At 30.0% G+C, this 25,498-nt stretch overlaps 1 protein-coding gene across 5 annotated transcripts; it reads left to right on the top strand.

Moving 5' to 3' along the window:
• The first annotated feature begins 8,301 nt into the window (after positions 1 to 8,301).
• On the top strand, positions 8,302 to 14,664 carry LOC122506301 (dipeptidyl peptidase 3). Of its 5 annotated transcripts, none has more exons than XM_043618404.1 (5): positions 8,302 to 8,427; positions 9,588 to 9,885; positions 9,963 to 10,395; positions 12,955 to 14,262; positions 14,339 to 14,664. In XM_043618404.1, exons 2-5 carry the CDS (start codon positions 9,610 to 9,612, stop codon positions 14,500 to 14,502), a joined length of 2,181 nt encoding a protein of 726 aa, XP_043474339.1. In that variant the 5' UTR covers positions 8,302 to 8,427; positions 9,588 to 9,609; the 3' UTR covers positions 14,503 to 14,664. The 5 variants fall into 5 exon arrangements, with proteins under 5 accessions (XP_043474339.1, XP_043474340.1, XP_043474338.1 ...); XM_043618405.1 differs by lacking the exon at positions 8,302 to 8,427 and adding an exon at positions 8,461 to 8,611; XM_043618403.1 differs by lacking the exon at positions 8,302 to 8,427 and adding an exon at positions 8,621 to 8,774.
• The last annotated feature ends 10,834 nt before the right edge of the window (positions 14,665 to 25,498 follow it).

Raw genomic sequence — 25,498 nt, 5'->3', positions numbered from 1 at the left:
AAATGGTCTTGGAAAGGGTCATTGGTCATGTGACGGTCGCTGACAATTAATCATGCGCGAAATCATTTAAATTCAGATTTCACGAAAGACACATTTCTCGAGTCGCTGAACCAAGGACACACACAAGGGACTTGACAAGAAAACAAGAAAAAACTATGATAAGAGAGAGACGGACGATCCATTCACTATATTGAAATTTACTTTTCCTACACGCGACAAATTTGGAGAAATAAGTAACGATTCACCTCGTTACACAGTATTTTGCAAGCTTAATTAACTGTTAATCGTGCTTCAATTGTCTGTGATGTAGAAAAAGCCGATAACCCTGCTTCTCAATTTTCTGAGACAAATACTGTTGAATATTTTCTCTGGAAGAGAACATCTTCCAAGTAAAAAGTGGAAAAAATGAAAAAGATTGCAATTGGCGTTCTGATAAGTAACGTTATTGCCAATACTGATGTTGATTCGACAGTTTTTGAAGCAAAAGGATTTATTGCGAATGTAGGCTTGCTTTGTATTACCAATTATTCCTATCGATATAAGATGATATACATGTCATAGATTTAGACATATCCCTAGACAATGTAGAAGCTCTAGACCGATTTGTGAATTTTGTGCGGACTTCCAAGAGAAAAAAGATTGCCACAATAAATTAAGGACCGTCTTATGTTCTAATTGTGGCGGCAATCATGTTGCTTCTTCAAAGAAATGGCCAGGCTATGCTTTCGAGTTTGAAGTTATGAGAATTAGGTTTGAACATTTATGTGGGTATGATGAAGCTGATGCTTATCTGGAAGCTCAAGGTATTGTCAAACCATTCTATCCAGCTGCTATTATACGCAACCTTAAACAAATTTCTCTTTGCAGATCTTAACTTAGACATATTGGAGGTAAAAATGCAAATATTGGGGAGCCCCCCTCAGTACCTTCTAGGAGTGTTTCAGGGAACTTTGATTTAAACACAAATCCTACTTCTGATTCTTCTGAGAAATTTTTATGGACATCAGATATTCCAAAAATATTCGTAAAAAATTTAATGTATTGTAGCGATATAGTATTATGAGAGAGTAAGAGAAAGATGTTATTAAAGTATGCGTAAAGGCAGAATATCGAAAAACTATATGTGAGTGTAAAGATCCGGAAAGCCTCGAAAATGCCTTCGGGAACCGACGTAGAAATAAGTAGGGAGAGACGATTGAATTTTATATTTCGTCGTCTTGATAGCTAATGTCTCATCGCCCTTCGGTCGAGTGAGCGATCTTCGCCACAGCTTATGTATCTCGCCGAGAACTCATAAGGTAAAAGTGTAAAGTTGAATCTATATTGAGTGATCGGTTGTAAAATATTATTTTGTCTTATAGAGTGGCGAATTATTTGGGAAAATCGTTCCGCTTTTGATGGTTGTGATTTAGGAGATTTTTGATGCACAATTGGGATTTCTGTTTGCAAAACCACATTGCTGGAAGAATCACCTGTACGATTTAGCGTATGCAGTTGTCATTACTCCGGATAAATCTTGGGAACATTGTCATCTAACATAACCACGGAAATAAACCGTCAATCTCCAACCTGAGATCAAACCACAAATCCAGGCGATCGATCTAATTAACCTTTCGAGGGCGGCGAACATCAATTGACATTGGTCCGTATTTTATTGTATTTTTTATGACGTTTATTCCTCTCTCTTTGATATATGTACAATTGAATATGTGTGTATAGAATGAATGTGTGTATGATGTCTTATTGTATGTGTGTGTACAAAATTATTTTATGTTTATCGTGATACTTCGTTTAATCGAACGTTGATTGTTGATAATTGATTATAAGGTCAATAAAACGATATCTCTCTTTGTTAAATAATTTTGTATTAAGTTTATGTCGATGCTGTTGAATTAATTTGGTCTTTTTGCTTCATTTGCTCGAGTCATTCTAATTGAAATCTTGTAATTATTTATGTGACTATTTGTTCGTGATCTTTTTTTTATGTTCGATATTTCTGTGAAAGTAAATTGTATGGTTAAAGTATGTATGTACGTATGTATGGGTGATTAAAATTAAAATGTAATTTTCATGTCCTGCCTAAAAATTTGGAATACTATAGTTTATATATAAAAGTTTTGTAAGTCAATTAATTTTCTTACTCACTTCTTCTACTTAAATTAATAATTCTTAGTCGCTAGAAATTCTCGGAAAAAATTTGGCAGAAGAATTAGAAGCAAAATGTCAGTGGTGTCCCTTGTCCGCACTTAAGAAATCAGAACTTTACTTAATAATAAAAATTGTTGATTCTAACATTTTTAGTACCAGAAAAATTGTGTTGTACAGATAAGAGTCTATATTTTTATATAGTAATTGAGCTAACAGAATAATTTTGATCCAGTGCTAGAAAAAAATCAAAATCGCCTGTCCGTAAGTTTCATATTTTTAAGTAATTATCGCAAATTTTGAATATCATACCTGATATTTAAATAACCTAGTGCAGGCAATTGCCTTATTAAGCGTTAATAGTATAGCTTCTTAAAGAAAAAACATTACAACATTCTATCACATCTATAACTTGTACGGTTGGTGGCAGAAAGCAAGTATCACTTTGTCGAGCACACCATGTCTGTGGTGTCCCCATCAAAAAATTGTTCATAATATTAATATTTTTTAAATATTATTGTATCTCATTTTCAGTTATTACACGTACTTTAAAAACCGCAACGACTTTAACTTAAAAATAAAGTCTTTTTTTCGAAATTGAGAAATGAAGCAAAATGTCAGTGGTGTCCCCTCAAAATTCTGTTTCTTGCATCTTATTATTTTATTTTTAATAAAATTGTGTTAAATTTACTCCTTATATGCAGTTAATGAAGATTTGATACTGGATTGTAATTTATAAGCTGATTTTATTCTCACTATTCAAAAAAAATTATCAGTGAAATCTTTCAAAAATGTCAGTGGTATCCCTCAATGTTCATATGTTTTTTTGGTCTTCAAAAGTATATAATTTATGGCAGAACTCATTACAAATATTTTTTAAGTCATGTTGAAACATTCATTATTGTAATTTAAAATATTTTCACTTTTTAAAGTTGTAAGAATTTATTAGAGAAAAGAATAAACGAAAACAGAAAATTTCTTATCATTTCTGCCTACCGTTTTTCCCAGTTTTGTCAAAATTTTTCTAGGTGTATCTATTCTCATTAAATTTCAATTTACTTGATTTTAACCATAAATAAATCTACAAATGGCGTACGGGTTTATATTTCTATTAATATATTTAACAGGGTGCAGGGTGTCTAGCGATTCGTCAATTTAAAATTCCCGGTTTTTTCCCGGGTTCTTGAATAATTTTCCCGGATATTCACAAAGGATTTAAAAACATATTTAAATGTTTATCAATAACATTATTTACGTAATTAAATATTGTTTTTATTAAATTACAATGATTAAAGTTATACAATAATTTCTAAAAACTTGACATATAATATCAAAATTTCTCAACTTTATAATATAATTGTCAATTCAGGGAAATTTAAGAAATTTATTAAATTTTACAAAGATGTCAGAGGTTGAAGTGTGGAAAAATTTGAAAAAAAAATTCCGCTCGGCACATACATTATACCCTTTGAAATACTTGTAAAATTTAATTAATTTCTCAAACCAAGAATTGCTCATTATAATGTTTACATAGAATTAAACTAGAATATTTAAGCTTTATTTTGACATAAGTTTCAAGAAAATCGGATGCGACGTGTTTTGAGATATTCAAAAAGGTTATCTTTCAAACTTAATTTTTTTCATAAATTCTATTATTTAAAAAAAAAATTTTCTACCATTATGAAGTTGAGAAATTTTTGTTTTAAAACCACTAATAGTAAATAAAGTTTGGCTTCAATAAATATAAGAAATAATGGTTTAAAAATTGCCTTACAATGTCAATTGTTTATAAGGAGGATCGTTTTGAAATGGAATGCCCCATATTTAGTTTTAAAAAGTAAAATCTTTGCCTTTCCTATATCAAAGAAGATTCTTAATTTCTTCTTATAAAATTTGTTACGTATTGTATACCTATAAATTGTTATATAAGAATAATAATAGTACAAATCCTTTAACTTTTATAATATAACGTGTACTAAAGTTAGTTTTAAATAAAATTTAAGTTATTATTTTTACTACTGCTTCATACTATCAAATTACCCTTGACGATTTGAGCTGTGACCGTGTTATTATATTACGCTTTGAAAAAAATTATTATTTTTTATATACATAATTCAAAAAATACCCTATAAATAGAAAATTCCCGGGGTTTTCCCGGTTTTTTGAGGTCGAACCAAATTCCCGGGTTTTTCCCGATTTCCCGGTTCGCTAGACACCCTGGGGTGTCTACCAACCATGAAAAGTGGGATATATTCGGGAATTTAATCTGATCGAGAAAAACTGGTAATGTTACAAACCGGGAATTTTCTTATCAAATTAAAAAAAGTTTTATTGCATTAATTCTCTTTTAAAAAATTGCTTCTTACTTTAATTTTTATTGATGTAATATTTATGAAAACAGTCCCGAGTTAAAATTTAAGCCCTACTACTAACTTACGTCTTATTTTAGATTTTAGCAGTCGTAACGTAGGGTCTACTTGCGATACAATTAGTTCGAATTAAACTCTACTATAACTCCAAAAACTGGAGAAAATTTTGAATTACTTTTTAAGACATTAAATAAAGTACTACAAATTGACAAATATTGTTCTCTGCATTTGAATTGGTTAAAAATAACTAATTTGATAATAAAAAGTCAGTCACTGATTCAAATAGTAATATTAACTAATTATAACTATTTACTAATTATTATTTTTTTTGTCAAATAAAATTTCCGCCTATTTCCTGGTTTTTTAGTTTTGTAGTCATACTGTTAAATGTATTGGTTGAAACTAAATCACGTTAAAGACGGGTACGACAGCTAGTTAATTATATATTTCATAGATCATTCTCTATCAGTGTGTTTACTTTTATAAGAAATCTCATTAGCATTCGATACGCGGGTCATGAACTTGCAATAATACACAAAATCATATTGTAATTTTCTCAATTTTCTCTTTGCGTTAGTTTAATAAGTGATGTCCGACTATAAGTATTAATTGATAAGTGTTAGTGACGTCTTTTTTTCGGTAATAATTATATTGTATTAATTTGTAATTTTTATTATTTAATTATTTTATATTTTATTTGTGTTTTTTTTTCTTTTATAATTTTTAATTGAAATATAAATAAAAAAAAATTTTTTAGTTTCTGAAGAGGACGCCTGTGACTGTCGAAATGTTAAAATAAGACATGTGTTTTTTATTATCAACCTGACTTGTACTAATTGATATATATTCCATCTATTGTTAATATTTTAATTATTTGAATGTTAATTAATTTTTTTCCTAGAGGTCTGCATTATGTTGAATGAACTACCTTATAATTTATAAAATTCTTTACGATTTCTATAGGTATTATTTAAATCATTGACATAAAAAAACATGTTTATATTATGTTGTGGTGTTAATAATCTAAACCAGAAATAAAACGCACTGAATTTTATAATATTGAGTATAAATAAATATTTTATGATTACACTTTGAAAAAAATTTCAAAAAAAGAAAAACTTGTTTATTGATTTTTAGAAAAAGGTGAGAAAAAGTGACAAATCGTCAAGAAAGGCGAAAAAGGTGATAAAATTGAAATAAGGGGACAAAAGGGGACCAACTGTGATGCCTGTATTTTATATTAAGGATATTAAGTATAATAGAAGTATACCTAACCTTAAAGCTTTCAAAAGAAAAATGGGTAGTAGTATTAATTAAAATTCGATAAACAATTTACAAATAGCTGACAGGTAGACGAACATAAATTATTCTACACCACATTGTCTACTACTCCTTTATAATAAATAAGGGTTTAAATGTAATTTAATTATTTACCGGCATCAATATGAGCTAAAATTCCAAAGTTTCGTATTCGTTCAATTTCCCGTGATCCATCATATTTTACTTCATTTGAAAAAGAACGAAAAGTCTTTCTCCTGTATCTAAACGGAAGCTTTTTAATTAAAATTCGTTTCAGCATGTTCAATAATATAACATTATCCTAAATATTTTGAATATTTCAAACACTACTTTCAAACAAAATCGTGGAGCAGTTTGCAACATAATGTAACGAGCGACGTTTATCTCGCTCTACTGATAATCGATAAATCGAATCTCGATATATCGATGAGATTTCTTTTAATTAATTTAAATATAAATTAATAATTTTAAGTAAAATGTTAATTCTAAATCGTGAGAGATGGCACAGCTTTTTAGATTTCGAATTATAAAACGAATCGTCTTTCAATTTATTAAATAGAATAAATATTGGAAAATATATACACAAAAACCTCTTTATCTGCTCCGAGAATTAACTCGTAAAATAAGCTATTATATTTCCCTAAAGTCTTCTTGGTATTTCCACTTAGGAATACTTCATATAAACAAAATCTAAATAAGTATCGAATATCTTTTCCTTTGACAAAGAAGTTTTGAAATACGCATTAATTCGGCAAAATGCGTTTCATTCCTTTATTCATAACTAATGTTAATAATTTGTTAATAATATGTGTAATCATATTCATAAATATTAATTAATGTTTAAACTATTAAGTGTAAATAAACTATAAAACTTATTAGTGTATAAAATACAATAATTGTTATTAATTAATGAAATAGAATAAGACAGTATGTAATATATTTGATTTGTAATGTCTGATAAATGTATGACTTTTAGAAACAATGAGTATGACTGTATGAGTGTAAAATGTACAGTTGATGAGAAGAGAAGTGTATAGAAATGTACAGTGAATTGGTGATGAACGTACGTCACTCAGGACTTGCGCAGTGAACAATATTATGTACTTAGAGCGGAGTCGCAGATCTCCTCTCGTTGCTCTTTAGTATTAAGACTAATCTCGAACCGAAAGGTTGCATTTTGTAAAGTTGACTTTTATAATAAACTAAAAGGGTTTCCTCACGAAGCAAGTAGAACTAATAATTGATTAATATAAATATTAATCATTAATTGGTTCCTCCTATTCGTAAGAGTTTTTCCCTCCGTTTTAACGGAATTACTTCTGTATTTATTTGAAATTTCCCGGTCCCTTTTCAGGGATATTACTAAGAATGAATCCGCGAATCAAATACGAGTGAATTTGCACAGTACCCATAGTACCGCTCGTAACAATAAGGCCGCAGTCCCATGGCAGCGTTTTGCGTTGTAATAAGGCTGGAGTCCCATGGCAGCGTTTTGCGTTGCGTTTTGTAACTAGGTTATGAGTGCAAATATAGCAAACATATATCTTCATCTCTCTCACACTCATGGCCTAGTTACAAAACGCAACGCAAAACGCTGCCATGGGACTCCAGCCTAAGAGAGAATGCAGCAAACGTATTGGGATCTGAAATACTACGATACGCCATCTAGTGAGAGCCTTGTTGTGGTAGCCATCTTTCGTTTCGTCTCTTTCTGATATACGTTCAAGAAAAAGATAAAATCCAAGATGGTTACCACAAAAAGGCTAAGGGGTGGGTCAGTTTCACGTGATTTCAGATCCCAATATTTGCGACTTTTTCTCTCTTATTACGACGCAACGCAAAACGCTGTCATGGGACTCCACCCTGACAGGCGGCAGAGCCAGAGGTGTAGCCGCGATTTAAGGCTGCGGTTACACCTCTGCAGGCTGCCTGCCTGCGCAGGCAGGAGCAACGAGAGTAAGGGAGAAGTTTGAAGTCACTGACTCTCTTACTCTTGTACGTTACCATGACAACCTGCAGGCAGGCAGGCTGCCTGCAGAGGTGTAACCGCAGCCTTAAGTCCAACGCACAATAGGTTCGTGAAAGTCGTTCGCGAAAGAGACGCATGAGATAGACAAGGACACAAATATATCTCTGTCCTTTTCTAACTCATGCTTTGCGTTCGCGAATGAGGCTGGAGTCCCATGGTACCGTTTTGCGTTGCGTTTTGTAACTAGGCAATCAGTGCAAATAGAGCAAACATATATCTGTAACTCTCTCACACTCATGGCCTAGTTACGAAACGCAACGAAAAACGCTGTCATGGGACTCCAGCCTGAGGCTGGAGTCCCATGGTAGCGTTTTGCGTTGCGTTTTGTAACTAGGCAATGAGTGCAAATAGAGCAAACATATATCTGTATCTCTCTCACACTCATGGCCTAGTTACGAAACGCAACGCAAAACGCTGTCATGGGACTGTTCCCTGACTTTCGCGAACCTATTGTGCTTAGGCCTTTACTGTGCCCACCACGACTCAGGTAAATTGTTGCGAGGTGTGGCCACACCATTATATCCAGCTTTGTTAAATATTTTTAATTAATGTCCAGTTAATTTAAATTTCTTGAATTAATTGCAGGTAATAAAATATTTTTATCGCTTTTATTATAATTAAAATAATGTTAAAAAATAGTAATAGTTTCATAGGTTCAGTGAGAAAAAGTTAAATATTATGCTATATTATTTTTAATGTTAAAAACGATGAGATGATATTTTTCGTATGTGCCACAGCCTCCGGTGACAAGTGCATACGTACACATAAAGTAAGGAAAAACAATTAGTGGAATTAGTCTGAATAATGCTTAAATTCTGTAGTAAGGCAGATTTTCTTGTTAGATCTGTCAAAATTCAAACAATAGTTGTAAAGTCTTCTTTATCTTTGCAAATACTCAAAAGAAATTTAAAAAATTTAGAAAATAATTTAAGGTGTGTTGCATATTCATTTTAAGCATGAAAAACGCGAAATTACATTACAAATTTTGAATCTTTATTTTAATTCTTTTATCGTTTTTATATATACCTTTACTTTCTTCGTTTAGAAAATTTAGGTTAGGTTAATCATATTTTTTGATACACAAATGTAGAAAAAATTGATGTAATATTTACAATTGCAATTAAAATAAATGTATCAATTAGTACTAAAATGGTAAAATTCCATAACCATTTGCAGAAACAATTCTGCACTGTAGAAAAAAATTTTCTGTAGATTTACAGTTTTGTTTAGAATTTTATAGAAACTTGTAAAATAACGTCTTTAAAAGTAGTGAATTTAAAATTCCTTCTGTAAAATAATGCGTCAATTTTACAATTTTCTGTAAATTTACCACTCTGAAAGTAGGTAATAAAAAGACAAAAATAATATTACCTACTTTCAGAGTAGTAAATTTACAGAAAATTGTAAAATTGACACATTAAAAGTATTAATATTACAGAAGGGATTTTAAATTCGCTACTTTTAAAGACGTTATTTTACAATTTTCTATAAAATTATTAACAAAACTGTAAATCTACAGAAAATTTTTTTTACAGGAGTCATATTAGAGGTTATGTATCTATCATCCACTGACTTGCAGTTTAGTTATGTGATTATTTTGTAGGTAAACAGAACTGAATAAAAATAAGGTAATGAGTTTTAAAAACTCAAGTCATAGTTACTCTTAACCATTTTTAATTTCACAGTAAATATTTAGAATTAGAAATTTGGTAATAAAAGTAACATTATATTTGTTTTGTTTACAGTAATATTCGAAACTATAAAACAATGAGTTGCAATACTTCTTTATACACCTTACCAAACAATCAACCAGTGGTTTACTTGGAATGTAAAAATGCATTTAATGCCTTAACTGCTAGAGAGAAACTCTACGCGCACTACTTAAGTCAAGCGGCCTGGAATGGGAGTCTCATTACGTTTATTCAAACTTCTCCAGAGTCGCCACTGCTTTTTGCTCTTCTCCATAAGGTTTTCTTGGCGGAGCCAATTGATAGTCTAAAGACGTCGGCTCTGGCTGCTGGTGTTACTGAAGATGAATTTACTGTGAGGGTTTTACGAATCAAAACTTTTTTCCCAGTTTTGCTGTAAATTTCTTTATTCATCTTGTTTGATACTTTCAGGCATTTTTGGTTTTTGCGAACGGCTTCTTCTCGAATGCAGGCAATTACAAGTCTTTTGGCGATAGTAAAATAATTCCAAACATGTCAGAGGAGAAATTCGAAGATTTGATTAAATGTTCAGTTGCCTATAAGCAGGAAACCAAAAACTTACAATCCATTTTAAATACAATAAAAGGTGTGATATTTTCAGTAGCAGGAAAATTAAAGACCTTGGGTCTGGGAGACAAGGGGATCACGACTTACTTTTCCTCCAATTGCACAATGGAAGATGCAGATTTAATCAATGAGTTTATGCAGCACAAAGGATTAGAATCTTATAATACCAGATGCTTTAAAACGATAAAAAATGGAATTACTAATTATGAAATAAGATTAGCTTCCATAGAAACGAGCAGTGATTCTAAAATAACTTCAGAGCCAAAAACTTTCAAAAGTAAGTTTCTTTCACGTTAATGATAATGCACGGTGAGTTTCGCCTAAGTTCAACTCAAACTTTATGACGGATGATCCCTCTCACGTTCTTTTTTTATGAGTTTGGTGATGCTCCATGATCATTTTGAGATGAAATTAACTATAATAATCTTCGTATTCATTCTTTCATTTTTCTTGTCTCTCACACTCTAAAATTACTCTGAAGTTGTCTTTTGTGTATACTTTTGTTTTTTGTTAACTTTAGATAGATTGTATATTATATTATTATGTTATAATTATTTTTATTTTATAATTAATTTAAAATTGCAATGACAAATAGAAATCATCAGAATTTTTTTCACTTCTTTTCATTAAAAGACTAAAACTTTGTTAAATATTGTTTTGTCAAATTGAAATTATGCAGATTTTTGTTCTTTACTTCTAAGAAAAGTTAGAAAATTGTTAAACAACTGTGATTAAGAAATAGAAAATTTATTTATTTTGCATTATTTTTGTTTATGAATCACAATTTTTTTAACAAAATTAATATTTTGTTTTAGAAAAAGAAGAAAAATATTTGCACAATTCCTATTTTTAATCTTATTTTTGGAACAGGATTTTCCACAGGAATTAAGACATTCAAAAATTTCAAATTCAAACCTTTTTTAAATTAAACAACTTATAAAAGTATTTGTTATAAAACATGAAGATATCGATTGCTCCGAGTCTTCGACTCTGAGTGATCGATTTCTTCATGTTTTCTAATAATTAAAGATGACCGAGAGATAAAATCATTATTTTATATTATAAGAATATTGTTACTGTAACTTCATCAAAATTATTTTCATCATTTTAATTCAATAACTTTTTTCTAGAATTTAAAATTATTTTTTATGAAAATAATTAAATTCCTTAAACAAATTTATTATTTATGAAAATAATCAAATGTTTACATACAATTTTATTAAATTTTTTTAAAAATAATTAAATTCGTTTTGGGAAATTTTATTAAAATCTTAGATATTGAAAATCATTGAAATTAGAAAAATTTTTGAAAATAATTGAATTTAGGACAAGAATTTTTTTGACATTTATGAAAATAATTGAATTTTAGAGAAGAATTTTGTTATTTATAAAGATACACGGAAAAGTTCTTGGGCGAGTCGCTGTACCTGTTGTGGTGGCGCTGAGTGACCAGTACCTATGGTAAAGTGACAGCCCCATTTTGGTAGCTCATTTCACCCACAGAGACTGCTGCTTTCCTACTGTGGGGCGTCAGAGCTCTCTTGTGGGGCATCAGAGCTCTCTTTAGAGAGAAAGCAGAAAACCTTTTCTGTGGGAGGCGAGTGAGAGACGTCTGCTCGCCCAAAAACTTTTCCGTGTAATTGGGATTTTTACGAGAATTTTTTTCAAATTTTGAACATCGTTGAATTTTATAAGAAGAATTTTATTTTGTTGAAAATAATTGAATTTCTGCAATTATTTGTAATTTTTCCAAAATTGAATTTTTTTTAATGTTTTCAATAAAAATTTTAATTAGAAAATTTTTAAATTCTATTATTTTTAAAATTCCTAATTTTAAAAATTACAGAAATATGGTCACTGAAAGTTCAAATTTAATGAAAAATTGACTAAAATTTGACATTAGATTTAACTTATTTCGTATTATCTTTTTTTTCTGAGCCTTATCTGAATACCATAATAAGGTTTAAGGTGGTTTAATTTTGAACAATTTCAAATTGAAAAAACTGTTAAAATTCATTTTCAAATTGTCCTGATTAATTTCTAAGTTTAATGACCATATTTTTGTAGTGGTAATAGACTGATTGTGAGGAGCTTCTTTTTTTATTTTTACAGGAAATTGTTTATTCTTTAATTTACTTTTGTATAATTACAGTGTTAAATGACTTATAGAGAAGTTAATTTTAATGAAAATATGTACATTAACCTAGAAAAAATTTTAAAAAGCATATAATTTGAGTTTCATCTTATAATGATTATTAGTTTTAATCACTAAACTAATATCAAAAAGAACCTGAGAGGGGTCATAAAGTGTGGGTTGAACTTAATCGAAGCTCGCGTAATATTCTAATGAATATGGCTGTAAACCAGTCATTCAACTTTTATTCTCATTTCTGTTTCGCCCACTAAACTTATTTCGATGGCTCCTAAATAAAAACACATTATTCACGAGAGAAATTATAAAACACGTAACTCACGAAGAAGAATAGAAAAAGCGTTATTCATCTGAAATATTTTTTAGGTTAATCTTTAAAAATTTTGTCATTTATTTTAAGCCAATATAAAATGCCAAATAAAGAATTTTTATTATTTAAAGTTAATTTAGATTTAATAAAAGAATTTTATTCAGTAACTTATATTTTTGCAATTTGTTTGGACTTTAAAAATAATAAATATTAAAAATTGTAACATAGCCTTCAAAAAACTATCATTTTAAAATTTTAAATAAGCATATTTTCTATTTGTTTTCGTGAGTTACGTCGATGTTACCCAGTGTTTACGTACACTAACAGAGTATTGAAGTACAATAAATACAATAAAGTGTGAATGTTGTCAACAGATTCAGTTTTCGAAATTACAAGAGGAGATTATAGTCAGTTGTTAGAGATCGTGGTGAAGAATCTGGATAAAGCCAAGGAATATGCTGCAAATGATAGGCAGAAAAACATGCTGCAAAGATACATCAATCATTTCAGAGGTGGCTCTCTCAACGAGCACAAAGATGGTTCTCGATTTTGGGTGATAGATAAGTCTCCAGTTATAGAAACGTACATTGGCTTTATCGAGACTTACAGAGATCCAGCTGGTCAACGCGGAGAGTTCGAGGGCTTCGTGGCGATGGTTAATAAAGAAATGTCGAAAAAATTCTCCGAATTAGTAGCTAGAGCAGAACAGTTTTTACCGAGGTTACCGTGGGGTGGAGATTTCGAAAAGGATGTATTTCTCACGCCTGATTTTACCTCCCTGGATGTTTTAACGTTCGGCGGCTCGGGAATCCCAGCGGGGATAAATATTCCAAACTATGATGAAATCAAGCAATCCGAAGGATTTAAAAACGTCTCCTTAGGAAACGTAATTCCCGCGAGTATGAAGCAAGACGTCATGATGTTCCTATCTGACGAGGACCAGGCGCTGATGCATAAACATCGAGTCGCGAGTTTTGAAGTTCAAGTTGGTCTCCACGAATTGCTTGGACATGGGAGTGGAAAACTTTTGAAGAAATATAATGACGGTACTTATAATTTTGACACAAATAAGGTCATGAATCCTCTTACGGGAAAGAAGATTGACAAGGTTTACCAGAGTGGCGAAACCTATGATTCCAAGTTTGGTTCTATTGGTTCCAGCTACGAAGAATGCAGAGCCGAAGCAGTCGGACTTTTCCTCAGTTTGGACAAAGACGTTGTGAGTATTTTTGGCTACTCGGAGAACAATGCTGATGAAATAATTTACGTGAATTGGCTGTCATTGATTTGGGCTGGCTGCGCCAAAGCTCTCGAGATGTACGAGCCTTCGACAAAAACTTGGCTGCAAGCGCACTCCCAGGCACGATACGTCCTCATGCGGGTTTGCCTCGAGGCTGGAGAGAACTTCTTAACCATTGAGGAAACAGAATCAGGAAAGAATTTGAGTTTAACAGTTGACAAAAGTAAACTCAATACGGTAGGAAGGAGAGCCATTAGTGAATTTCTCAAGAAACTTCAGATTTATAAAAGTACTGGAGATTTTGACGAGGCGAAGAAAATGTACGACAAGTACAGTGAAGTACCTGAGACTGGTGCTCATCCTTGGGCGAAATGGAGAGACATTGTTCTCGCTAATAAGCAACCGAGGAAAATTTTTGTCCAGTCAAACACATGTTTTGACAGTAAGTATACTAATAAATGAATCATCTATTCCTTTCTATATCAACAAGGATAATTTATAAAAAATTATTTTTTCAGAAAAAGATGATTCCAAAATTGATCTAAAAGTTTACGACGCTACATTTGATGGTTTTATAAAATCATGGACAGATAGATTCCCCGATCCTCAAGTTTCTAGTATTTTAGTTGACCTTTGGAATAAAGATGCTCACCATTTTCAGTTGGAGACACTTAAAAATTGAAGAGAAATCAACAGAGTTTCACCTATCATTTTTTATATTTTATATACCTACAATATATTGCATTGCTTTCTGCAATTCCATTTTCTAAAATTCAAAAGGATTTTGCAATAAAATTTTTAATAATCTGTAATCTTTGTAATAAAACAATTGGAAGTCTGTGAATATGAATTTTCCATTTCTTACCTCAACCGACTATGTACTTACTTTTCTGTCAAAAGTGCTGCAAAGACACTAATTTTTAATAATACTAGCTGTCGAACCCGTCTTCGAATTTTAGTACCTGCCATTGCACTTCAACTTTTGGACTTGTTTAAAATTTTTGAAATTTATAAATGATTAAATACTAGTATTTAGTATTGTTTTCGAGATGTGCCACGTAGAGATAATCAATTAAACATCTAAAAAACTCATTTTCAATTATCTACTCTTCAGGCAGAAAAAGACATGATTCATTGTGGGAAAATGAAAAAAGGAATTTTTTGTTTTGAAAAATTAGTAATTGGTGATCCTAAAAACCCCAGAGTCATAAATATGAGAGTTATATTTGAATCGAACATTTTAAATTTATATGATTACGAATCATATAAATTACTGACCCAAAAAATCTCCGACTAACGAATTTCATAAAAATTATATTAATTTTAAACATATCATATTGACTCCGACATTTTGAAATTTCAAAAACCGCCACTTGACATTTAAATATATATATATATATTTTTTTTATCTAAATTTTAAGTCTATGGCCGTCAGTTTAAGGAGACAGTATAACCAAAATAAAAAAAAATTTAATGAGTGGCGGGCGTGATTTGGCTTACTGGAACGTCTAAAAAATAGAAAAAAGCGGGTTTTAATTATCATCGAAACCACTATAGAATGAACTACGGATCGATAATAAATTTTACGATTTACAAGGGTTTTTTTGGCCCCAAAAATCGACTACATTTTAAAAAACGCAGCCATTTTGTTATTTTTTGACAGAAAATGTTTCTTTTAATTCACTCTGTAGTAGTTTCGATACTGATTAAAACCCACTTTTTTTAGACTTTCCAGTGAGCCAAAATCACGTCATCGCGATTTTTTGGTGTTTTTTTTCAAAAATCAGCAAAAACCAGAAAACATGCCACAAAATTAAAAAAAAAATTTTTTGTAAAATATTATGTTGTGAAAATGTGTGTGCAAAGTTTCATTTAGATATCTCTTTTTATTCTTAAAAAAATTGCATTTGACAATTTTCTTTTTTAGGTTGTACTGTCCCCTTAAAGTCAAAACACTTTTTGCGAGCAGAGGGTCCTATTTACAAAGAATGCAACATGAAAATAATATTTTTACTGTACACTATTTCTAAACCGATTTATTTGCCCTACACGTAAAAAAAAAAGTATTGGGAGGTACGGGATTCCGTATTGCAAGTGCCAACCTGCCAATGCGGTATTCGCGAATTACCGCATTGGGTGTCGTGGTGAATACGGAAATCAAGGGGTCCCAATGCGGTGCCAGTTTTAAGCTTTAAAAAAACGAAAATGCGTGACAGGAGGAAATAATTAGTGTCAGTGGAGAAATATGCGAGTTAAAGGAATGAGAAAACAATAATAGTGAGTGTAAAAATGAAATTTTAAGAAAAAAAGGTAAGTTGAACTGTCAAATATGGGCCCAATGCGGCATAGGCTGATTTCAATGCGCCACAGCAAAAGCAACTTTGACTGGTTTGAATGGCGTGAAATAGGTAAACAAACATTTTCTAACACATTTGTCTCCGTACACAGACACTTTTCACTAAATCTGCCAACGTACAATTGGTAAGCATCTTCTAAATTACAATAATCGAAAATATTGTTTAGATTCATGCAGAAACGTGGTTATAAAATAAAAAATTGGAAAGTAATGTAATGCAAATCATATGTCAGCTGGGCCACTGTGTTCGCTCGATTTGCTCTGCTTGCTTCTGCCCTCTACTGGCGACTTGCACTATGTACCGATTGTGTACCGCATTGAAAGCAGCCTACGCCGCATTGGACTCATATTTGACAGTTCAACTTACCTTTTTTTCTTAAAGTTTCATTTTTACACTCACTATTATTATTTTCTCATTCCTTTAACTTGCATATTTCTGCACTGACACTAATTATTTCCTCCTGTCACGTATTTTCGATTTTTTTAAAGCTTAAAACTTGCACCGCATTGCCCTGCTTAAAATTCTTGTACAAGATCTTATACATGATCCTGTACAAGATCTTGTTCAAAAAATTGTACTAGATCTTATACAAGTTCAGATGCAAGAAAATGTACACAGAATTGAAACAAGTTCTTGTATCTGAACTTGTACAAGATCTAGTACAAGAAAATAATCTGGTACAAGAAAATGTACATGATCTTGTACACATTTTTCAAATATTTAGAAATTGTTTTGAGTCGAAAACGGTGACAAGTTCGTGTACAAGTACTTGTACAAGTTCTTGTATGTGTTCTCGTACATGTCTATGTGTATCAAAAAATGAAAACTTTATGAGCTGCGCAGTAGTTTTCTTAAGCCTTTACAGCTGCGCAGTAGTTTTTAGGCATTACAAGTGACAAGTCTTACATACTATAGTAAGTTATTAAAATTTAAATTTTTAATAAATAACTTTTTTAATAATTCAAAAAAAATTTTTAAATCAAAATTGTACAAGATCAAGTACAATTTCTTGTACCAGATTATTCTATTGTACAAGTTCAGATACAAGAACTTGTTTCAATTCTGTGTACATTTTCTTGTATCTGAACCAGTATAAGATCTAGTACAAATTCTTGAACAAGATCTTGTACATGATCATGTATAAGATCTTGTACAAGAATTTTAAGCAGGGTGGGACCCCTTGATTTCCGTATTCACCACGACACCCAATGCGGTATTTCGCGAATACCGCATTGGCAGGTTGGCACTTGCAATACGGAATCCCGTACCTCCCAATACTTTTTTTTTTACAGGGCTCTTAGATTGAATCAGTCCAGACCCGTTCACTGGCGGACCATTATGTTTGACTTATTCAAATCAGTCAACTGCGGTTACAGATTGAATCAGTCACGAAAACTGAAAAAATCAGTCGTTTTTAATGATTCAAGCTGTTTATTTGATTATTTTAATTAACTGTTTTTATTATTAAAACCATTTAGTTTTACTGAAAAAGCAATAGTTTCTGTAGATTAAATTAGTGATACTGACTGTAGTAATAATAATAATTTTTATTGACAAAATAAATAAATTATATTATTTAAATTATTTCTTTTGACTTTTAATGGCAGTTACTTTTAATGATAATAACTATACAGTTAATTAATTAATCAGTTACTTTCATTATTAAAATCATGAATTTTTAAAACTAGGGTCAGTTGTGGTTAATCCGGACAAAATCATATTTTTATCTCTTGTAGGTGATCTGAGGTTGAAATATTGACGTCAAACTTAATTTTTAATTTGATGTAAATTAAGCTCCAACACCTCTTGTCCACATATACCCTGACTGACCCTATATGTTTCATTTGTATTGTTTAAATTAATTGAAGTGTGGGCTGTAACAAAGATGTATCCGCCAAAACGACACTTCAACTTTTATAGAGCCAAATATCAATAATTACCCAGTGGGCAAAAAAACATCATTGTTTTAAAAACGTTCCAAAAACGTTTTTAGAACGTTTAATGTCTGCTAAATAATGTCCCAAAAACGTTATATGGTTCTAAAACGTTTTAAAAGCAATGGAACGTTTTTGGAACATTATTTTGCAGACATGAAACGTTCTACCCTACTAAAAATAAAATCAGGAATGGTCAGACAAATGGTCAGGCCGCCTGACCACTTTAATCCAGTTTTCTTACGATTCTGGATGGATCTCGTCAGAAATCTATCACAACTGATCAGGAGGAAGTTTAAAGTGGTCACAAGTTTGCTCCCTGTTTAAAAAATTTGATAGAAATGGAAAGAAAAAAATTTCTTTCCATTTCAATCCTGTTTCTGAATCAAAAATTTTCAACAATTACAATCAGTTTCTATCACATAATTTTAATAGAAAGTCTATCCAAATCAATACTTTGTCTATCCGAAAATTGTCCCATGCGTTGTCCCACTGATTTCGAAGAAAGTCCTATCAAATTCTATCAAAATTGATTATTAAAAATTGTTTCCAATCCAATAAGATTTTTTGATTTAAATTCTATCAAATCCTGTATCGAAAAATAACAAAAAGTTCTTTCCCATTGTATCCGATTGAAAACATAGTTTTAAAAAAAAATTTGTGGAAAAAATAATAAAAGATTCTTATGACCTTTAGTAACATTATATTCTTAGCACACTCCAAACATACAAACATTCTAAATTAAACTGGAGGAATTAAATTAAAACTTGTACCCTATGGGAATCGAACCCCGCACCTATGACCTATCTATCTAAACGCTTAACGACCGCGGCTATCGAATCGACGTGAGAAATATTTTTCGACCTGTCTATATAAACTGCAACTTTGAAAAACGTAAGTTTATGTAAAATATTATAATTTTTGTAAGTACCTAAAAAAATACAAGCAGAAATTAAAATATTTATAGAGATTTGCAATATATGCTATTATGTTAAAAGTATTAATTAAATATTTAATACATTTTTGCTCAAATGTCATTTGACCGCTTTGTAATTTTTTGCAAATATTTGCAAAAAATAACATTAAGCGAAATAAAAAACAGAAAATTCGTAAAAATTAAAATTCGCAAAATGACTGGGTCAGGCCAGCTCAACTGTGTTAAAAAAATTTCAATGATTTTCTAAAATATTAAAACTTTTATGAAACTCTGTAGTTCACAACAAAACAATAAAACACTTTTAATCGTTTTTTGAAATTTTTGTTATTTTTTTGCATTAACAAAATATTACAAACTTTAAAAAAAATTAATAACTCAAAAGTCGTTTACCATAAATTAATAAAATTTACACTGATTACACAAAATTGTTCACTCTTTTAAAAGAAAATATTTGCATGATTGTAAATTTAAAAATTCCCTATTTTTAATAACAATTTTATAAACAATTTGAATTATTTTTGTGTTCTCTACCCCTCCAAATGCAATAAAACTCATAGGAAGTATACTCAGTAGTCTTTTCTTGAAGCTCCTAATAAACAATTTTGGTATTTTCAATTTGGAATGTACCTAACGAATTTTTTATTAAAAACGCGCGTCCACTCCACAATGGGAAAAATTTGATTGTCGTGGAAAATTCAGTCTAGAAGTTACAAATATTATTTGTTTTTAATAAATTTTTTTAAATGAAAGTTTATAAAATTGTGCACCAATCAGATTAAATCTGATATCTTAACTTTAAAAAATATTATTGCTACGCATTTTTTAACTAATATTTTGGAAATTTTTTCCTCTTTTGTTCATATATGTTGTTAAATAAAAAATATTTGTTAACAGTTTTCAAAATTCTACCGCCACAGATCGGTGCGCAATTTTACAAACTTTCATTTAAAAAAAAATTATTAAAAACAAATAATATTTGTGACCTCTATAGACTGAATTTTCCACAACAATCAACTTTTTCCCACTATGGAGTTGGCGCGCGTTTTTAATAAAAAAATTCGTTATGTACATTGGGAGCGTTCACAAATGATGTCACGTTTTTGGGGGGAGGGGGGGTCTCCACTAAACGTGACACAATGAATTTTTACATATGAAATTGCATGAAATTGAGAAAATTTTTTAACACAGTTTAGCCGGTCTGACCCTACTATTGGCAAAATTACAAATAGCAACTGTAACAAATTCATAAAAATATCAATTCCAGAAATGCAAATTTGCAAAAATAAAATTTGCAAAACAACAATTAGCAGAAATAATGATTCATAACAGAGCAGTTTTGCAAAAAAGAAAAAATAAGAATTAGCAAAAGTATCTAACAATTTGTAAAACTGTCAATTGCGAAGAATGCAAGTTTGCAAAAATAACAAATTTGCAAAATAACAGTTTAGTAAAATAAATATTTGTAAAAATGTAAATTTGCAATAATAATTTTTTGCAAAAATAACTATTGGCGAAAATGACAATTTTATGAATTCCAATTCGCGATTAATCAAACTCTTTAAATTCCAAATAGAATGCATCCCCGAATAAAATTAAACCAAGATGACATTATTCAAGATCCAAACTCAAGCTTGTTGATTTTTAATTTGACATGACAAGTGAAATTTCATGTGGAAGGAATTTAATAGGTGTTCCATCAAAACTCATAGATAGAAAGTTATAAGACGTTTCAGATAATAGGATTTGGTAGAAAATGTATCCAAATCTTTGATAGAGAAATATAGTATTTTCATGTTGAAAGAATTTGATAGGTATTCAATCAAAACTCATAGATAGAAAATTATAAGATTTTTCGACTCATAGAATTTGATAGAATTTGTATCCAAATCTTGGATGGAGAAATATTAAATTTTCATTTGGAAAGAATTTGATAGGTATTCAATCAAAACTCATGGATAGAAAACTATAAGAATTTTCGACTCATAAAATTTGATAGAATTTGTATCCAAATCTTGGATAGAGAAATATTAAATTTTCATTTGGAAAGAATTTGATAGGTATTCAATCAAAACTCATGGATAGAAAACTATAAGAATTTTCGACTCATAAAATTTGATAGAATTTGTATCCAAATCTTGGATAGAGAAATATTAAATTTTCATTTGGAAAGAATTTGATAGGTATTCAATCAAAACTCATGGATAGAAAACTATAAGAATTTTCGACTCATAAAATTTGATAGAATTTGTATCCAAATCTTGGATAGAGAAATATTAAATTTTCATTTGGAAAGGGGCCGTACACATAATACGTCACGCGATTTTTGACCATTTTTAACCCCTCCCTCCCCCTATGTCACACTTCGTCACAAACCTTGAACCCCCCCTCCCCCTATAACGTCACGTCACACACGTAAATTTTAATGTGAATTTTATACATTTGACATTATATATTATATCCTACACTCAAAATTATTGAATCAGTTAAAAATATTTTTTTCTGACAATTAGTTAAAAATAACTGATGTTTCAATACAATTTTTTTTGATTAATTCATTTAGTCACGTTTAACTACCTATATCACCGAAACTTTCCTAAAAATTTATTAAAGATTTACTCGCAAGCTTAGAAATATTTAAATGCAAAGTTTAGTGAAAATTGTGTAAAGATTTAAATATCCCACTTCAATAAATGTTTAACGCGAAACTTTCCTGAAAATATTCACGAAATTATAGTCGAAAATGTAATTAAAATGTTCAGGAATGTTTCAAGCTATATTTTTAAGAAAATTTGACGATAAACATTTCGATACCTCAGTGTGATACAATCCTATCTTCTGGTAATACTTTAAACTGTCCCATCTCGAGGTGATGTTTTGTACCGTGCTATCTCTAATTTGACAGATTGTGGTATGAATAGAAAAAATAAATTACGGTACTTAAAATATTGATTACATTCAAAACAATAATTTTTTTATATTTTAATAGATACTTTTTATCATAATATATAAAAATTGAGTGTGAATTAATGAAATTTAACCACTTAAATGCATTTAGAAAACAGCTAATACATTAACCCTACTTTTTGACAGCACGATACAAAGTATCACTTGAAGATAGGACTGTACAAAATATTACCAGAAGATAGGACTGTATTACACTGAAGTATCGATTTATTGTATAGTGAGAAATTTAAATCTTTACACAATTTTAACTAAACTTTGCAAGTAAATTTTTCGAAGTATGCAAGCAAATCTTATATATACATATTTAGAAAAGTTTCGGTGTTTTGTGGATAATTTTTCAGTTGTTTTTAACTGATTCAGAAGCAAAAAGTCAGTCACTACTGATTGTCAGTTAAAACCATGATTTTTAACTGATTCAAATTAAAAGAATATATTATTTATCATCATATTATAAATAATATGCCAATAGATGTTAAACAGGAACATAATAGATATTAAATAGTTTAAAGCATTTTTAACTAGTTTTATTTAGAAAAAGTGACATTGTCACATATAATTTCTTATAATCTTTGAATTTAAAAGATTGTAACGTAACACATGAGTTCACCCCCCCCCTCCCCCATGTCACACTTAGTCACAATTCTCAGACCCCCTCCCTCCCCCTAGCCGCGTGACGTATTATGTGTACGGCCCCAAAGAATTTGATAGGTATTCAATCAAAACTCATGGATAGAAAATTATAAGATTTTTCGATTCATAGAATTTGATAGAATTTGTATCCAAACTCTTGATAGTAAAATATTGAATTTTAGTATATTATTAACTTTGATAGATAATACATCAAAACTTATGATAGGAATGGATTTAATTTTCTACTTTGGATAGAAGTGGATTGGATTTTTAATATTTGATTAAATTGGATTCGAATTTCAAGGATTGAAGGAAGAAAATTCTATCAAATCCTATCCATTTTAATAATTTTTTTAAACAGGGCTACTATCCCCTCCTCTTTGTTGACCCCGCCCATAATTGGTGACTATTTGAGACCATTTGTATCTCATTCTTGACCATATTTTTAAGCCACTTCTGTTTTATTTATTTAAACAATATGCAAAAAGTTGCAACAAATTAATTTTAAAAAATATATTTTATTAATTAATATCAGTTTGTTTACATACGGAACAACTTGAAACTAATTCCCGGAATTAAATTAAAATTTGGACCCTACGGGGATCGAACCCCGACGCATGACCTAACCTAGTGCCTAAACTAACTGCCCTAACGACTGCGACTACCGAACCGACTTACATATTTCTGGATTCAACTGTCTATATAAAGAGCAACTGTAAAATAGTAAAATTCAATTACCAATATTATCAATAAATCAGAATAAACTGTTAAATAATTTTTATTAATTAATTATATTTCAATTTAGTCATAATAGGTTATGTGAATTAATAAAAATTAACATTATTAATTGAATCAATAATAAATTAAGTCTTAACTTTACAATTTGGAATGTTTCATAAACTATAATACGAATACAGATTAATAATAATTATTATTACATCTGCATTTAAAATGAATTTAGTATTTAATATTAATTTAATTTAACATTATAATTTATAATAATAATGAATTATTAATGCAATATTGAAATTTTTATAAATTTTAAATTTAAATTATTAATAATCATTATAGTAAGAAATTATTCTATTAATGATTAATAATAATTTAAATATAACTGTATTTCAATTATAATACAAATACTTCTCATAATAAGTACTGACTGGTATAGTAAATTACTAATATTATGAAACAAAATTTATTATTAATTAACTATATTAAATAATTACAAGTAAATATACATATATTAAATAAATATATTATAAATATACATTAAATAAATATATTAAATAATGTTAAAAGAATGGTCCGAATGTTTTGATTTATTTACCTACTTTTGCTGTATAATTAATTCAATAATTATACCAATTTGAAAAATGAGAACTTTTGTTAAGTTAAAAGAACAATTTTTATAATAGAATAATGTATTCTGAAATGTAAAAAATAAATTTGAAAGATTTTATATGTATATATAAATTTTCATGAGACTTTACCAAAATTAGAAATATGTACCAAAATTTTTATAGGTTATGTGTTCACACATTTCAGAAATAGTCAAGAATTTCAGAAATGGTCACAGCTTCGAAAATGGTGGGAGTAAAGTGGGAGGAGCTTGGAAAGTATTTGGTTAGGAATGGTGAGAAACGTTCGAAAACGTCAGAAGTGGTGAGACTGTTCAGGAATGTTCAGAAATTCTGACCATTCATGACGATTCCTGATTTTATTTTTAGTAGGGTAAAAACGTTTTTGGAACGTTTTTAAAACAATGATGGCTTTTTGCCCACTGGGTAATAGGTATCTTATTAATAATAAAATTTATTGTTTGTAATTATCATAAAGTTTAACTAAGTAAGAATTTCTTACTGATTTAACCATATATTGTACAGAAAAGGATTTATAAAGTCAAATTTGAAGCGAATCTAACCTATGAAAAATTGGCTTTTAAGGAGTTATACGTGGGTCAAAACGACCAGAAAACGTATTTTTAATAATTTTTTTTCATCAAATAAATACATTTTTTTATTTAAACACTTTAGTATCTGAAAGTACACTACTAAATAAGTAAGATATAAAATTTTTGACAAAAAATACTAAAAATCAGGCCCGTAGCAACAGTTTTTTTTTTTTGTATTCCTGCCCTATTGGCCTTACGCACTTCGACAAGAGTCCCCGATAAATACTTTTTTGGATGAAGCATAACCATTCTACATATGAAAATTCTATATATTAACCTAATTTTGCGTCTACAGCCGACTTTTATTAGGATAGTACTCGCATTACTCCTGGACCACCCGTCAATGGGTTTTCTCGCCAGAGAAGAGGGAAACTGTAGAAAACCTCTCTGAGTACAACCGGTTTATCGACAGTCGAGTTCTAATGGTGTGTACCGGACAATAGTGCCGGAAAAATACCAAGCCAAATGGGCGCGAACCAAGGGTACTTATACCCTTGGTCCTTAAACGACCGCCAAGCGAGGCATCCTCCGACTGAGCTAATCTGTCGGTTTCCGTAGCAACAGTTTTTCGTGCCCCTTTCCAAAAAAATTGCTTTTGCGGTGGTCAAGATGTCTTTTGATTGCTTCATTTAAAATCAAAATACAAAAACTTTTTTGTTAGTAAGTGAATATATCTCTTGATTGAACGAAGCGTTTTTAAAGAAATTGAAATTTGGATTTTTGACAGTGTCTTTTGTCAAAAGTTACAATTTTTAGAACCATCAAGGCTATGTAAAATCGGTTCTAATCAACAAAAAAAATATTCCTTTTTTCAATCACGAGCTATACCAGTCAGAAGATATCGTGACCACCGCTTTTTTGGGAGGGTTCTCAAAGAACCTGTTGGTAAAAGCCTGATTTTAATT

The sequence above is a fragment of the Leptopilina heterotoma genome, unplaced genomic scaffold (assembly GCF_015476425.1).
Source record: "Leptopilina heterotoma isolate Lh14 unplaced genomic scaffold, ASM1547642v1 Lhet_405, whole genome shotgun sequence".
NCBI classification, from domain to species: domain Eukaryota; kingdom Metazoa; phylum Arthropoda; class Insecta; order Hymenoptera; family Figitidae; genus Leptopilina; species Leptopilina heterotoma.
This window is presented reverse-complemented; position numbering and strand designations above follow the sequence as displayed.